This window comes from Scyliorhinus canicula, chromosome 6 (genome assembly GCF_902713615.1).
Source record: "Scyliorhinus canicula chromosome 6, sScyCan1.1, whole genome shotgun sequence".
Lineage (NCBI taxonomy): Eukaryota > Metazoa > Chordata > Chondrichthyes > Carcharhiniformes > Scyliorhinidae > Scyliorhinus > Scyliorhinus canicula.
This window is the reverse complement of record NC_052151.1, coordinates 27,692,706-27,710,422: the sequence shown is the minus strand read 5'-3', so window position 1 is coordinate 27,710,422 and position 17,717 is coordinate 27,692,706. Positions and strand designations below refer to the sequence as shown.

Below are 17,717 nucleotides of genomic sequence, written 5' to 3'. Positions count from 1 at the left end.
AGTTCGAGCGATATAGTCTAGTTTGCAGCCAGGATCGTGAGTCTTGTATGGTCTATTGCTTCCAGGGTGCAAGGATTCGGGTCATAACAGATAGGTTGGATAAACCTCTGGAAAGGGAGGGTGAACAACCGGAGGTTGTGGTTCATTTAGGAAACAACAACATAGGGAGGGACATCTTGCAGGTGTAGTTTCAGGAGCAAGTTGAATTTCAGGACCTCCAGGGAAATAATCTCAGAAATACTACCTGTGCCATGAGTTTCACCATTTAGGTAAAGGCAGGTCAGGGAGGTAAATGCATGGCTTGAGGGATGATGTAGGAGGGGTTTAGATTTTTGGGACATTGGAATCATTTTTGGAAAAGGAGAAAACTGATCAGAAGAGATAAGCTTCACCTGAGCCGAATGGGACTCATCTCCTGGCTGAGGGAGTAAATAGTGGATATAAACTTGAACGGCAGAGGGTGTGGGTTGACTAATGGCCTAGTTTTAGAAGCACCAGTGAGGGCAAAAGGGAGAAGATGGGGAACAGGGAAAAGGGCGTGGGGGGGGGCTCAAATGTTAACCATGAACAAAGAAATGGTCTCTTCACAAAGGACAAGAGATAAAGGCAGGGTTAAATTGTATGTATATAAATGCATGGAGTATCGTGAACAAAATTGAGGACTGGGAACAGAAATTGCTCGAGGGGGATATGACATTGTAACATTTACAGTGGCTCAAGCCAGAACAGGACAGGTTACTTAACATCCCGGGTTTATAAGGTTTTAGTAGAAACGGGGTGGGTAAACAGGGAGGAGATGTAGCAGTCTTGGTTAAAAGTAGTATCAGCCCTTGAACAAGATGCAGTCCCTGAATTAGAATCGATATGGCTAGAGGTGAGAAACAGGGAGGGAGCGGTTACCTTGTTGGGTTTTATTATGAACCTCGAAATATTAGGAGGAAGTAGAAGAGAGCATTTGTAGACAGATTACGGAAATCTGCAGGCTAAGTAGGGTTGTGATAGTTAGGGATTTCAATTACCCAAAGATAGACTGGCCTTTTCGGGGCACGGAAGGGGAGATAATTCCTGCAGTGTGTGCAGAAGAACTTTCTGGAACAGTACATTTCTAGTCCTACCAGAGAGGGAGCTATGCTGGATCTGGTCCGAGAAAATGAGGCAGGGCAGGTGGAGAACCTCAGAGTGGGGGAGCAGATGGGAAATAGTGATCATAATACAAGGTTCAATATTAAGTTGGAAAAGGATAAAAATCAGTCACAGATTAAGATCCCAAAAGGGCACATTTTAAGGCTCTTTAAGTTGAACTGGAGCAGGTTTGGTGAATAAAACAGTGGGTGAAAAATGGGAGACTTTCAAAGGAGAGATGAATAGGGTGCAAGCTTGGAACATACCCATGAGAAATAAAGACGGGGTACCCAAAGCTAGAGTACCCTGGATGACTACGGTTATTGAGGAGAAAATAAGGACGAATAAAATAGGGATATGATACATGCCAGAATAAGAATAGGAATAGAAATCAGGAAGAGTAGTTCAAATGCAGGAGAAAGCAAGTCTGAAATAAGGAACACCAAGAGGAAGCAAGAGGAAAGGATGGCAGGCTGCGCTAAAACAAATAGTAAAATGTTCTTCAAACATATTAACAGTAAAATATTAGTGAAGGATAGAATGGGGCCCATAAGGGACAACCAGAGTAAGCTGCTCACTGAATCGGAGTGTATGGCAGTGGTACTAATGAGTACTTTGCTTCGGTCTTTACCAAATTAGAAGATGGTAACAATGACCCAGTTGAAAATGTGGGTGTTGAGTAACTCAGCAAGGAAATGATAGATAAAGACAAGATGCTAAAAAGTCTGGCAGCACTCCAGGTAGATAAGTCACCAGACCCGGATGGGATGTATCCTAGATTTTGGGGAGATGTAAGGGAGCAAATTGCGGAGCCGTTGACAGAAATTTTCCAGTCCTCTCGGAACACTGGATTAGTCCCGGGGGATTGGAGGATTATAAATGTGACACTGTTGTTTAAGGGATGAAAGATAACCCAGGAAATACAGACCTGTCAGGTTGGCATCAATAGTGGGAAAACCGATGGAGGACACAATACAGGATAAGATAAAATATACACTTACAGAGAAAAATAAGTTAATACTAGAGAATCAAGATGGCTTTGGCAAGGGCAGGTCATATCTGACAAATTTAATTGAGTTCTTTGACGAAGTGACAGGCAGTGGAAGAGGGTAGTGCTCTGGATGTTTATATTTGGACTTTCAAAAAGCATGATAGAGTGCCACTTGTCAGGTTGGTTAGCAAATTATCAATGTTTGAGATTAATGGGTGCTTGGCAGCATGAATTAGAAGTTGGCTAAGAGATAGGTAAACAGTGTAAGCATAGATGGGCATTTCTCAGACTGGAAACGAGTTTCTGATTTATATAAATTTAGAAGTGGGTGTCGAGGGCAAAATCTCTAAATTTGCAGATGATACTAAGCTAGGGAAAATAGTGAGTTGTGAGGATGACAGAGTGACTTCAGAGGGACGTTGACAAGTTGGCCAAATGGGCAGACACCTGGCAGATGAATTTTAATTCAGAGAAATGTGAGATAATGCATTTTGGAAGAAGAAACATGGGGAGACAATACAGGTCCAATGGTGCAACGTTGTGAGGGGAATACAGGAGCAGAGGGACCTTGGGGTTCAAGTGCATAATTCGCTGAAGGTGGCCAGGCAAGTTGAAACAGTTAAGGTTTATAGGATCCTTGGATTTATAAATAGGGGCATCGAGTATAAAAGCAAGGAAGTGATGCTACACCTCTACAAATCATCAGTTGGACCAGATTTGGAGTTGGTGTTCAGTTTTGGGCACCTTATTTAAGGAAGGATGTTAAAGCCCTAGACAGTGCAGAAGATATTTGCTAGAATGAAACCAGAAATGAGGACTATTAGATACCAAGAAAGATTAGAGAATTTGGGCTTGTTCTCCTTCAGGTAGAGAACATAAGAACATTACATAAGAACATAAGAACTAGGAGCAGTAGGCCATCTGGCCCTTCGAGCCTGCTCCGCCATTCAATGAGATCATGGCCGATCTTTTGTGGATCAGCTCCATTTTCCAGCCCGAACACCATAACCGTTAATCCCTTTATTCTTCAAAAAAATGATCTCAACTGCTTCACTGGGCAAAGAATTCCATAGATTCACAACCCTTTGGGTGAAGAAGTTCCTCCTAAACTCAGTCCTAAATCTACTTCCCCTTATTTTGAGGCTATGACCTTTAGTTCTGCTTTCACCCACCAGTGGAAACAACCTGCCCGCCTCTATCCTATCTATTCCCTTCATAATTTTGTAAGTTTCTATAAGATTCCCCCCCGCATCCTTCTAAATTCCAACGAGTACAGTCCCAGTCTACTCAACCTCTCCTCGTAATCCAACCCCTTCAGCTCTGGGATTTTTACATAGAATTTTTATTTTTTTTTACATAGAATTTACAGTGCAGAAGGAGGCCATTCGGCCCATCGAGTCTGCACCGGCTCCTGGAAAGAGCACCCTACCCAAGGTTAACACCTCCACCCTATCCCCATAACCCAGTAACCCCACCCAACACTAAAGGCAATTTTGGACACCAAGGGCAATTTATCATGGCCAATCCACCTAACCTGCACATCTTTGGACTGTGGGAGGAAACCGGAGCACCCGGAGGAAACCCACGCACACATTGGGGAGGATGTGCAGACTCTACACAGACAGTGACCCAAGCCGGAATCGAACCTGGGACCCTGGAGCTGTGAAACAATTGCGCTATCCACAATGCTACCATGCTGCCCCTATTAACCTAGTGAATCTCCTTTGCACACCCTCCAGCACCAGTACGTCCTTTCTCAGGTAAGGAGACAAAAATTGAACACAATACTCCAGGTACGGCCTCACTAACACCTCATAGAATTGCAGCACAACCTCCCTAGTCTTAAACTCCATCCCTCTAGCAATGAAGGACAAAACTCCATTTGCCTTCTTAATCACCTGTTGCACCTGTAAACCAACTTTTTGTGACTCATGCACTAGCACACCCAGGTCTCTGCACAGCAGCATGTTTTAACAATTTATCATTTAAATAATAATCCCTTTTGCTGTTATTCCTACCAAAATGGATAACCTCACATTTGTCAACATTGTATTCCATCTGCCAGACCCTAGCCCATTCACTTAACCTGGCCAAATTTCTCTGCATACTTCCGGTATCCTCATCTACATCTACAGCCCTTCCCTCATCAATTAACTTTGTCACTTCCTCAAAGAATTCTATTAGGTTTGTAAGACATGACCTTCCCTGCACAAAACCATGCTTCCTATCACTGATAAGTCTATTTTCTTCCAGATGTGAATAGATCCTATCCCTCAGTATCTTCTCCAACAGTTTGCCTACCACTGACGTCATGCTCACAGGACCATAATTCCCTGGATTATCCCTGGCACCCTTCTAAACAAAGGGACAACATTAGCAATTCTCCAGTCCTCTGGGGCCTCACCCGTGCTCAAGGATGCTGCAAAGATATCTGTTAAGGCCCCAGCTATTTCGTCCCTCGTTTCCCTCAGTAACCTGGGATAGATCCCATCCGGACCTGGGGACTTGTCCACCTTAATGCCTTTTAGAATACCCAAAACCTCCACCTTCGTTATGCCGACTTGACCTCGAGTATTTAAACATCCATCCCTAACCTCAACATCCGTCATGTCCCTCTCCTTGGTGAATACCGATGAAAAGTAAGAATCTCACCCATTTCCTCTGACTCCTCACATAAATTCCCTCTTTTGTCTTTGAGGGGGCCAATCCTTTCTCTAGTTACCCTCTTGGTCCTTGTATACAAATAAAAGGCTTTGGGATTTTCAGTAACCCTGTTCGCCAAAGATATTTCATGACCCCTTTTAAGCCTCTTTATTACGCATTTGAGATTTGTCCTCTTTTCCCGATATTCCTCCAAAGCTTCATCAGTTTTAAGTCGCCTAGATCTTATGTATGCTTCCTTTTTCATCTTAGCTAGTCTCACAATTCCACCCGTCATCCATGGTTCCCTAATCTTGCCATTTCGATCCTTCATTTTCACAGGGACATGTCTGTCCTGCACTCTAATCAACCTTTCCTTAAAAGACTCCCACATTTAAAATGTGGATTTACCCTTAAACAGCTACTCCCAATCCACATTCCCTAGCTCCTGCCGAATTTTGTTATACTTGGCCTTTCCCCAATTTAGCATTCTTCCTTGAGGACCACTCTCGTCTTTGTCCATGAGTATTCTAAAACTTAAGGAATTGTGATCGCTGTTCCCAAAGTAATCACCGACTGAAACTTCAACCACCTGGCCGGGATCATTCCCCAATACCAGATCCAGTATGACCCCAAATAGTCCGAGTTGGACTATTTACATACTGCTCTAAAAAACTCTCCTGGATGCTCTTTACAAATTCTGCTCCATCTACGCCTCCAACACTACATGAGTCCCATTCAGTGTTGGGGAAGTTAAAATCTCCCATCACAACCACCCTATTTCTCCTACATTTTTCTATAATCTGTCTACATTTTTGTACCTCGACTTCACGCTCGCATTTGGGAGGCCTGTAGTAAAGTCCCAACAATGTTACTGCACCCTTCCTATTTCTTAGCTCTACCCATATTGCCTCAGTGCTCGAATCCTCCATAGTGCCCTCCTTAATCACAGCTGTGATATCATCTCTGACCAGTAATGCAACTCCTCCACCCCTTTTACATCCCTCTCTATCCCTCCTGAAGCATCTATACCCTGGGATATTAAGTTGCCAATCTTGCCCTTCCCTCAACCAAGTCTCAGTAATACCAATATCACATTCCCAGGTACTAATCCAAGCCTTAAATTCATCTGCCTTACCTGCTACACTTCTCGCATTAAAACAAATGCACCTCAGACCACCTGTCCCTTTGCGTTCATCATCTTTTCCCTGTCTAATCTTCCCCTTAGTCAAAATGAGTTTATTATCTAGTACCTTACTGGCTTTAGTTGCAGCCTCTTTACTGACCTCTATCTTCCTAATCTGGTTCCCATCCCCCTGCCACATTAGTTTAAAACCTTCCCAACAGTGTTAGCAAAAGCACCTCCAAGGACATTGGTTCCAGACCTGCCCAGGTGTAGACCATCCGATTTGTAATGGTCCCACCGCCCCCAGAACCAGTTTCAATGTCCCAAAAATCTGAACCCCTTCCTCCTGCACCATTTCTCAAGCCACGTATTCATTCTGACTATTCTTGAATTTCTACTCTGTCTCGTGGCACTGGTAGCAATCCTGAGATTACTACCTTTGAGGTCCTACTTTTTAACTTCTCTCCTAACTCCCTAAATTCTGATTGTAGGACCTCATCCCGTTTTGTACCTATATCGTTGATGCCTATATGCACCACGACAACTGGCTGTTCAACCTCCCCCTTCAGTATGTCCTGCAGCCGATTGGAGATATCCTTGAGGCAACATACCATTCAGGAGTCTCGTTTTCGACACAGAAACGCCTGTCTACTCCCCTTACAATTGAATCCCCTATGACTATAGCCCTGCAAGTCTTTTTCCTGCCCTTCTGCGCAGCAGAGCCAGCCACGGTGCCATGAGCCTGTCTACTACTGCCTTCCCCTGGTGAGTCATCTCCCCCAACAGTATCCAAAACGGTATACCTGTTTTGGAGGGAGATGACCGCAGGGGACACCTGCACTGCCTTCCTGCTCTTTCTCTGCCTTTTGGTCACCCATTCCCTGTCTCCCTGACCAATCCTAATCTGCGGTGTGACCAACTCACTGAACGTGCTATCCACGACCTCCTCAGCATCGCGGATGCTCCAAAGTGAGTCCATCCGCAGCTCCAGAGCCGTCATGCGGTCTAACAGGAGCTGCAGCTGGACACACTTCCTGCACATGAAGGAGGCAGTGGCATCAGCTGCGTCCCTGAACTCCCACATTGAGCATGAGGAGCATAACAGGGGTAAAACGGGGAGGTTTTAAATTAGACAGGCATCATGATTGGCGCAGGCTTGGATGGCCGAAGGACCTGTTCCTGTGCAGTAATGTTCTTTGTTGTCTTAGTTTACACTTTGATTATACAAAGAATGAAAAAGGCTATTCAAACAGAGGCAAAACATCATTGCCGAGAGAGGGGGTTTGTGCTAATTAACTTTGAAGATAATGACTGTTGAATCACTTTTATAGTGCTCCGATAATCATATTTTTCATATTATTTATTATCACATTATTATCACCTTAAACTTAGTCAAATTGCTTGCAAGTACTGGATTGTGTTTCATTTTTAAAGACACTACTGTTAAAATGCATGTGAGCATATTTGCTTTTGCATCATGCAAATCATGCAGCAATTTGCTTTCTCTGGTGCTGAGTGAAGACAAAGTACACGGGTATCTTGAGCGATAAGCACTCATCACTCATAGTACAAAGTTTAAGCTGTCATTTGAACATAAATAATTGTTACTGATATCAGTCTACCACATTCACATGCAATGCTCAATCCATGGCAAAGTGACTTTCAAAACACAAACCAAAATGTTCAAAACAACAAACTCCTGAAGGCTGCACTGAGATTTTTCTGTGACAGGCTTTACCTGTGTCAGGAACATCTGTTGGTCTCATGATTCTGCGAATCTGTTCCATTGACTGCAAATCTGGTGACAATCCTTCAGAAAGGAAAACAGCAGATTAGTAATGCTCCTTACAGAAATAGCGGATATGTGTTGACCATTTACTATATTGAATGTATGATTCAGCAGTGACAGCTGATTAAACTAGTTCCTTCTTCCTATCTCAACCGTGGAATTCTCTTTTTCTCTTCCTCCTATAATATATAGACTTCTGAAGCTCGCTTTGCATCACCTAATCAGTACCTTTTTTATTTGCCTACTCTGTTGGTGCCTCTTCCACTAGTTCTTCACTTAAAGTCTGTCAATGTTAATAGAAAAAGGACAGTTACAATAAAGGTTTTGATGTACTATTTCTACAATGATGAAGCCCAACACCAGTCAGTACAATAAAAGTCAACCTGCACTTCAATTATTTAATCAACTTAATGAATCAACTACAATCATGCCATAATGTGGATGGAAGCAAAGCTTTCAGATGGCAGACATTTTTGTTTAGAGAATAATCTGAAAAGAAGAGCTCCATTCCTTTGGAGGTGTTAATTTATTTTGTAAATATTTCACTTTGAACCTCACTTGCTAGGCAGGATAATGACAAGTCAATTATTTATAATTTAATTTGTAACGTGAAATATACTAAAAGATGAAAATATATTTGTATTATTCATGCTCTATAGGAGTGCACAGGGCACAATTAGAAACTCTAGCGATTCATGTGCATTCAAAGACTATTAACTGCACAATGCTGAATGAAATTAGATAATGTAACATTAAGATATTGTCCCATATCAAAAATTATTATAGAATCACTAAATGGTTACAGCACAGGAGGAGGCCAGGGAGTTCATCTAATCAGTGTCGGTTGTCCACAAGAGCATCTCATCTAGCTCTACTCCACTAACCGGGCCATGCAAATCTGTCGTCTTCAGGTGCTGATACAATTTAATTTTTTTTAAAGCCATTTTGAATCTGACTCCACCAAACTGTGAAATTCTCTTTTTCTCTTATCTCCTACAATAGATAAGATTTTTGAAACACGCTTTGCATCACCTAATCAGTACCTTTTTTTATTTGCCCACTCTGTGGTGGCACGGTACCACAGTAGTTAGCACTGTTGCTTCACAGTGCCAAGGACCTGGGTTCGATTCGCGGCTTGGGTCACTGTCTGTACGGAGTCTACATGTTCTCCTGTGTCTTTGTGGGTTTCCTCCGGCGCTCCAGTTTCTTCCCTCAAGTCCTGAAAGACGCGCTTGTTAGGTGAATTGGACATTCTGAATTCTCCCTCGGTGCACCCGAACAGGCACCATAGTGTGGCGACTAGGGGATTTTCACAGTAACTTCATTGCAGTGTTAATGTAAGCCTACTTGTGACACTAATAAATATTATTATTATAAACTCTCAGCTGGTGCTTCCAGGCCTAACTACTTGCTGGGTAAAAATATTTTTCAGGCCTTTGTTGGTCTTGCCAACCACCTTAAATTGCTGGCTTCTAGTTATAGACCTTTCAGCCTAAGTGAACTGTTTCTCTCTATCTACTGTCCAGACCCTTTACATCTGAACACTTTTTCTTTCAAGAGACTAACCCGAGCTTCCTCAACCTATCCACATAACTGAAGCCCCTCATCCCTGGAACCATTCTAGTAAATCTTTTCCACACAGTCTTCACATCCTTCAAGTGCAGTGCCCAAAACAGGACACAATACTCCAGTTGAGGCTGAACCAGTGTTTTATAAAAGGTTCATCATAATGTCTATGGAACTATTTATAAATTACTTAACCACTTTCAAAATCTCTCCTGCCACCTCAGCAATTTGTTTATATATGCCTGGTCCTTCTTTGGCATCGGTATGATGGTGGTCTTCTTGAAGCAGGTGGGGACCTCGGAACGGAGTAGGGAGAGGTTGAAGATGCCCGCGAACACATCTGCCAGCTGGTCAGCGCAGGATCTGAGTGCACGACCAGGGACCCCGTCTGGGCCCAGTTGCCTTCCGAGGGTTCACTTTCAGGAAGGCCGATCTGACTTTGGAAGCTGTGACAGTGGGTATGGGTATGTCCGGGGCTGCTGGGGCAGTAGACAGCGGTTTGGTGGTTTCCTGCTCAAACCGAGCATAGAATGCATCGAGTTTATTAGCGAGGGGTGTGCTGCTGCCGGAGATTCTGCCCGTTATGTTGTTTAAGCCTTGCGACAACAGACGAGAATCTGTAACGCTAGACTGTGACATGCAGGACTTAAAATTGCTCAACTATTTGCTGAGTGCAACATGCTCAATATTTGCAAGTTCATACAAGCTCTCTGTTCCAATTTTCTGACCATTTTATTCCTGTATACATTTATCTACTTCTGTGACTCCATCTGGATAAAACAAGATACACGCTGAAGAAATGGTGATTGAGTAAATAACATTCTCTAGCAACAGTTTAAAAGGCTGCTTAATTTACTGATTGACTGTACCTATGCACGTATATAGATCAGTTCCAGTTACAATGAATGCTGCTACCATTTAATCAGTACTTTCAAGATATTCCCTCTCAGGACTTGGAAATAATTCATTTTTTAAATATTAATGGAGCTTTCAGTTCTTCAATTGTTTAAGCAGTAATGTTGAATAGGTTTTTAAATGTTACAACCCAATATACAAATAAATTGGAGAAAGTCTAAAGTTAATAGGTTTTTATAGCTCCTGGGAATGTTATTTAAAAATAAAAAAATATAATCCACATCACATTATCTTTTGAGAAATATATTTGCGATAATCTGCTACCTACGACAATAGAAGCAAAAATGATTACAGACATTCAAAATCTAATGGGATGATGCTGGCATGGGAGTAAGTTTCCCAGCAGCTATGGGCTGAATGGTCTTTGCTTTTCCTATTCATGCATTATGTTACTAAACAATTAACTCCCAGTCCTAGCAATGCAGTTACACAATTGGAAACATCAAATCTTTTGCCAATTCATGCGTTTTATCTTCACTACCTAATGTTGCTTGTTTGTGGGCAGCACAAGTGGCTAGCACTGTAGCTAACACAGCGGCAGGGTCCCAGGTTCGATTCCCCGCTGGGTCACTGTCTGTGCGGAGTCTGCACGTTCTCCCAGTGTCTGGGTGGGTTTCCTCCGGGTGATCCGGTTTCCTCCCACAGTCCAAAGACGTGAAGCTTAGGTGGATGGCCATGCTAAATTGCCCTGAAGTGTCCAAAACGGTGAGGAGGGATTATTGGGCTCCAGGGATAGGGTGGAAGTGAGGGCTTAAGTGGGTCGGTGCAGACTCGATGGGCCGAATGGACCCTTTCAGCACTATGTTCTATGTACCACAGAAGAGCTTCCAAAATAAAAGATTTGCAGGCGGCACGGTAGCACAGTGGTTAGTACTGTTGCTTTACAGCTCCAGGGTCCCAGGTTCGATTCCTGGCATGGGTCACTGTCTGTGCAGTGTCTACACGTTCTTGCCGTGTCTATGTGGGTTTCCTCCGGGTGCTCCTGTTTCCTACCACAAGTCCCGAAAGTCGTGCTGTTAGGTAATTTGGACATTCTGAATTCCCCGTGTACCCGAACAGGCGCCGGAATGTGGCGACTAGGGGGTTTTCACAATAACTTAATTACAGTGTTAGTGTAACCCTACTTGTGACAATAAAGATTATTATTAATAAAATGGTTTGAAATGATCATAATTCAACCGAGGCAAAGCTGAAATTTGAATGAATGTAGAAAGCTGTGGCAAAGCATCAATGACACAAACTTACCCCCATGACAACAGAAAATTTTCTCATCCACAATGGCTGCAATTGGCAGACAGTTGAAGCAGTCTGTGAACGTCTTCCAGAGTTTGATATTAAAACGTCTCTTACCTATACAAATAATAAAAAATATGTTTAGGGGAATCAAATCTTTAGTAACTGCTTAATGTTTAGGTTATCCATTCCCAACCCCCTCCAACCCTGTGAGGAAGTATCATAATTTGACAGCCTGGCTGAGATTAGGCACTCATTGCTACAAACTCACATTTGACTGCTCCATGGCGTAGAAAGTAAATCAATGTATTTCATAACCAGGCTACCTCACATGAGGCATTGCAATATTGGTAATTGTATACGAGGATATAAACAATCCAAGCTCAGAAACTTGGCTCGTAAATTAAACTACAGTAAAATCCCGATGATTCGAATCCTAGAAGATCAGCCCACAAATAGTTATGTGGTGCTTTGTGATAGCAGAGGTCATTCTCCCACATGAAAGCATTTCTATGTAACCAGATATGCGTGAAAATGCAGTCAGTCAAAGTCAAAAATAACAGATCCAAATGCTAAATGAAAACACTTCAAAGCAGCAAATGTGAAAAAGTCTTTATTTAATTTGTTCACATCTTACAACACCTTATCTCGTAAAAGGCCAATGGCTTTCTTTGGAAAATGTCAGGAGTGAGCTCCGGAAAAACTCCATAATCTTTTTCTGCTTAGTGTGTTGAATTTGGACATGGCATGCACAGGTTCAGTGCGTGTCCACTTTCTGCTTCACGTCATGACTTCCACAGGCTGCATCAACTTTACCTTCTCTCCAATCACCGACACTTTTAGTCTAACAGGCTTTGCACATGGTGGTTTGCCCAACACTCCATGATTTTGTCCATGGTCTAACTCTACTAATTGTCAGCGTAGCCATATGACAAGCTTAGACAAGTTAATCCAGAGTTACCAATGCAGAATTTCATGGGATCATAGTACGTGATTAACAATTCTGCCGGTGATAATGACTGAAGAGTTCAACATAACTGGAATTCTGTGTCATTCAAGTTTAAATCTTCACACTTTTACTGTACTCAAATACTATGCGCCTTTTTAGTATTGATCTCTGCTAGAAATGGATATAGAATTAATAGAAAAATCAAGTACACTGCAGAAGTATACAAAAAATATATTTGGTTCACAGGCTGGAACAATGTAAACTCAAGAGCTCCAAAATCTGCAATACCAGTCAACGGCCACGGCGGCACAGTGGTTAGCACTTCTGCCTCACATGCGCCAGGGATCCAGGTTCAATTCTGGCCTTGGGTGACTGTCTTTGTGGAGTTTGCACGTTGTCCCAGTCTCTGCATGGGTTTCCTTTGGGTGCTCAGGTTTCCTCCCACAGCCCAACGATGTGCAGGCTTGGTGGGTTGGCCATGCTAAATTGTCCCTTGGTGTTTAAAGATGTGCAAGTTAGGTAGGGTCATGCAGATAGGGCAGGGAGTGGGCCTAGGTAGGGTACTCTTGATATGATTTGTTTGATTTGATTTATTGCCACATGTACCAAAGTACAGTGAAAAGTATTTTTCTGCAGCCAAGGGAATGTACACAGTACGTAGATAGAAATATAAAGAATAATCGACAGAGTACACTGACAAATGGTACATCGACAAACAGTGATCTGTTACAGTGCGGAACAAGGGGCCAAACAAAGCAAATACACAAAAGGAGCAGCATAGGGAGTTGTGAATAATGTTCTTACAGGGAACAGATCAGTCCGAGGGCGAGTTGTTGAGGAGTCTTGTAGCTGTGGGGAAGAAGCTGTTCCTATGTCTGGATGTGCGGGTCTTTAGACCTGTATCTTCTGCCTGATGGTAGGGTCTGGAAGGCGGCAAAGCCTGTGTGGGAGGGGCCTCTGATCTTTCAGAGGATCGGTGCAGATTCGATGGGCCAAGAGTAATTCTATGTTCTATTCTGTACGCAAATCTGTACCCATTGACACTGAATTGAAAGACCGTCTTGTTCTTTTATACTAGCTTGTATTATTCAGTGTGAAACAAGGGTTCTTAATCAGAAGATGCAAATGCTATGTTGTGTGTTAAAGATTTTCACAAAGTTGGAAAGAAGGAGTCAGCACTTTTGAACTGGAATTGGACCTAGTGAAGCATAGTAACCATCAAGATGAGCAGCAATTTGAGAAATTTTGTCATTGCCTGTCTATTTTCATGCAGAGACCAAAAAACATCCTATTCCAACTACAAAACTTCATGACACCACTGTCAAGGAAAAAATAATTCTTGCTCGGTGAAGACTGAGTTTAGTAAGAAAACCAAGGAGGTAATTTACTACTTGAAAAATATTTGAAATAAGGTAGAGGAGCAATTGGATCTGGGAATACATCATCAAAAGCAGTAACACAGGTTAATAAAGCCATTAAAAAACAAAGCACCAGAATTTATTTCTGAAGGGATAGAACTGATGGGGGATTCACAAATGGAACCTGACCGGCCTGACAGAGGAAGTCAAAAAGAACCTGCAGAGAAGGAACACACTCCCACTCTCCCTGGCTGGGAGAGTACAGACGATCAAAATGAATGTACTGCCCAGATACCTCTTCCTACTAAGATCCACCCTGATCTATATCCCCAAGGCTTTTTTTAACTCACTAGACAAGTTAATCATTGCGTTTGTGTGGGCAGCGAAAGCGGAAAGAGTGATGGGCTGGACAAAGGAGCCAGAAGCCGCGGGGACCTCTCTCTGGGCCCTCGCCACTGCGGCACTCCCAACCCCGCCCAAGAAACACTCCAGCAGCCCAGTGGTGATATCCACCCTCCAGACATGGAACCAACAACAGCAGCAATTCGGACTGATTGAAATGTCCGACAGAGCCCCCATCTGCAATAACCACAGATTCACACCAGCTCTCACCAATACCACCTTCAAAAGGTGGAGACAGGACGGGGAGACATTGAGACGGGGCACTGACGGTAGGGTCACAACACCGGATGAATTGACGCAGAGATTCCAACTAACTAAAAGGCAACAAACTCAAGATACCTGCAGCTTAAAAACTTCCTACGGAAGGAGACAAGGACATACCCATGGCCATCACGGTAGACATTATTAAAAGAGCTACTGGACGCAGATATCCGAGGTAGAGAGAACTGTAGTGACATGTACGAATGACTGCTAGAGGGGGCCGACATCGAACTGGATATGACAAGGGGAAATGGGAGGAAGATTTGGGGTTTGAAATAGGGTGGGGACTCTGGAGCGAAGCACTGCACAGGGTCAACTCCACCTCCACGTGTGCAAGGCTCAACCTAACGCAGCTAAAAGTGGTACATAGAGCACACTTGACCAGAACCCAAATGAGCAGGCTCTTCCCAGAGGTGGAGGGTAGATGTGGACGGTGCCAAGGAGCTATGGCCAACCATGCCCACATGTTCTGATCTTGCCCCAGACTTGCTGGGTACTGGACAGCATTTTGCGAGGCAATGTCCAAAGTGGTGGGGATGAGGTTGGAGCCATGCTCGAAAGTAGAGGTTTTGGGGTATCAGACCAGCCAGATCTCTTCATGGGGAGGAGGGCGGACGCCTTTACCTCCGTGATCACCTGCCGTAGAATCCTGCTCGGCTGGCGGTTAGCAGAACCACCCAAAGCTGCAGACTGGCTGTCCGACCGATCGGAATTTCACCAAATGGAAAAAAATCAAATTCACCATCCGTGGTATATACCTGTATCCATAACTTGGACAAAACAGTATTTTAATACAATAATTTTTTTCAAAAGGAGGTCTGGGAGGATTGTACGCTGAGCCAGACGGCGACAGGCTGTAAATAGAGACACCTATGAAGAAGCCTTTTTTGTACCATATGTATATAATTTTGAAAATGGCAATAAAAAGATTAAAATAAAAAGAACTGATAGAGAGAAGTTATGTTTAATATGCTGTATTGAATCTTGGTCAGGCCACCCTTGGAGTACGATGCACAGTTCTGTTCACCATATTTAAGAGGGATAGAGGCACTGGAGAGGGTGAAAAAAGTATCAAGGATAATACCAGAAGTGAGGGGTTATTCCTATCAGGAAAGGATGAACATGCGGGGAGAAGGGTGTCCTTATCGAGATCTTTAAAATAATGGAAGGTTTTGCTCGAGTACATATACACAAAATTATACCGACAACAAATTGTATTTATATAGGGCCTTAATGTGATGAGACATGCCAGGATACTCCACAGAGGCATTCAAAATATGACACTGAGCCAAGGAGGAAGTATTAAGGCAAATGACTAAAAGCTTGGTCAAAGAGGGAGGTTTGAAGGAGAATTTAAAGAAAGCAAGGAAGAGAGGGAGCGTGAGGCCCAGGCAACAAAGCACAGGCACAATGATTGAGTGATTAAAATCTGGGATGCTCGGGAGCCTGGAATAAAAGGAGCATAGATGTATCAGAAAGTTGTAGAGATGCAGATGATTACAGATATAGCGAGTAGCTAAACCATGGAGCAATTTGAAAGCAAAGATAAAAATTAAAATCATGACGTTGCTTGACTGGGAAGCCAATGGAAGGTCAGACAGCTCAGGTGATGGAGAAGCGCACTTGGTGAGATTTATTAGGACATGGGCAGTAAGTGCTTTGGATGACCTCAAGTTAAAAAGGGTAGAAATATGGGAGGCAAGGCATTTGTTACCCTTCCCTAACTACCCTTGAAGTTGGCGGCGAGGCTGCCTCCTGTCTACTGTAGGATTCTCAGGGTAACTCCCCACTGACTGTATAATACTGCGCTGTCACTTCTGGTGTACAGTGATGGCATGATTGAGTATGACCAAGTGAGGTAGCCCTTCCAATTAAGTACAAGATGTCAGGAAAAGAGGACTTTGTGGCTCGACTGGGCACTGCGTGCCGTTGTTACTTCTAGTCCAGCTGCCACTTTTCTGTAGCAGATTTGTACAGCTGAGTGACTTGCAAAGTCACTTCAGGGGGCAGTTAGAGGTCACATGCAGGCCAAACTGAGCAAGGACAGACTCCCTTCCCTAATAGACATGAACCAGATGCCTTTTTGGCTGTAATCAAACAATTTCCTGGTGGCCATTACTGAGATTAGCTTATTTAAAAATTCCAAATTAACTGACTATGAATTCCAAATTAACTGAAATGAAATGAAAATCGCTTATTGTCACGAGTAGGCTTCAATGAAGTTACTGTGAAAAGCCCCTAGTCACCACATTCCGGCACCTGTTCGGGGAGGCTGGTACGGGAATCGAACCGTGCTGCTGGCCTGCTTTAAAAGCCAGCGATTTAGCCGAGTGAGCTAAACCAGCCCCTGGTAGTGGGATTTAACTTTTGCCCTCACTGTCTCACTATGTCTTCAGTTTGCCCAATATTGAATTGGAGGAGATTTATGCCTGTTAGCACTGATATTAAATAAAAAGTCGGACAATTTAGAGACAAAGGGGTCATTAGAATTGTAGAATCCTTTTTTAAAAAAAATAATCGTTTTTCCAATTAAGGGGCAATTTAGCGAGGCCAATCCACCGAGCCTGCACATCTTTGGGTTAGACATAGAACATAGAACAGTACAGCACAGAACAGGCCCTTCGGCCCTCGATGTTGTGCCGAGCTTTGTCCGAAACCAAGATCAAGCTATCCCACTCCCTGTCATTCTGGTGCGCTCCATGTGCCTATCCAATAACCGCTTGAAAGTTCCTAAAGTGTCTGACTCCACCATCACAGCAGGCAGTCCATTCCACACCCTAACCACTCTCTGAGTGGCAATTCTCTGCCAATAATTAGATCAGTGACCTATTGCTGCCGCTCCTCTCCATTATTTTTTGACTGCACGATGGACTTTGATTCTGTTCCAGAATGGGGGTTACACTGCGTTTTGGATGCACATGTAACTTCCCGTTAGAGTTAGGGTTTTCGCAGACTTTTTTTTGGTAGTGCTGGGTACACTGTATCCGTTCTTGGTTTTTGCATGGGTACAGTTGGATCCGATCTCCAAAAGAGATGGCAGAGTTGGGTTGCTGGTACCAAAATAATGTTATTATTTTGAAATTTTGTTGCATGTTTCCAAATTGTAAAATTTGAATAAGCATACTTTAAAAAAAAGGATGGAACCAGGCCATTGCAGCCCCACCCAGCTGGAGAAGGACAGGGTAATAAACAGCGTCAAAGGCTGAGGGCAGGTCAAGACAGACGAGGGATAGTTTTCCACTGTCACAGTGACATAAGATGTAATTTGTGACTTTGCTATGAGTCATCTTGTCATCTAGAGACCATCAATATCAGATAGTTAATGATAAGTCGGGCAGCACGGTGGCACAGTGGTTTGCACTGCT

The 17,717-nt window shown here is 43.3% G+C and overlaps 1 protein-coding gene across 4 annotated transcripts in view; it reads right to left on the bottom strand.

Moving 5' to 3' along the window:
• ppp1cb (protein phosphatase 1, catalytic subunit, beta isozyme) overlaps positions 1-17,717 on the bottom strand; it is a 124,611-nt gene that overhangs the window by 15,194 nt on the left and 91,700 nt on the right. For all 4 annotated transcript variants that reach the window (XM_038799073.1, XM_038799075.1, XM_038799072.1 and 1 more), the window contains 2 exons: positions 11,395-11,499; positions 7,618-7,689 (listed from right to left, as the gene is read on the bottom strand). In XM_038799073.1, the coding sequence (XP_038655001.1) occupies positions 7,618-7,689; positions 11,395-11,499 (177 nt within the window). The remainder of the gene's footprint in view (positions 1-7,617; positions 7,690-11,394; positions 11,500-17,717) is intronic.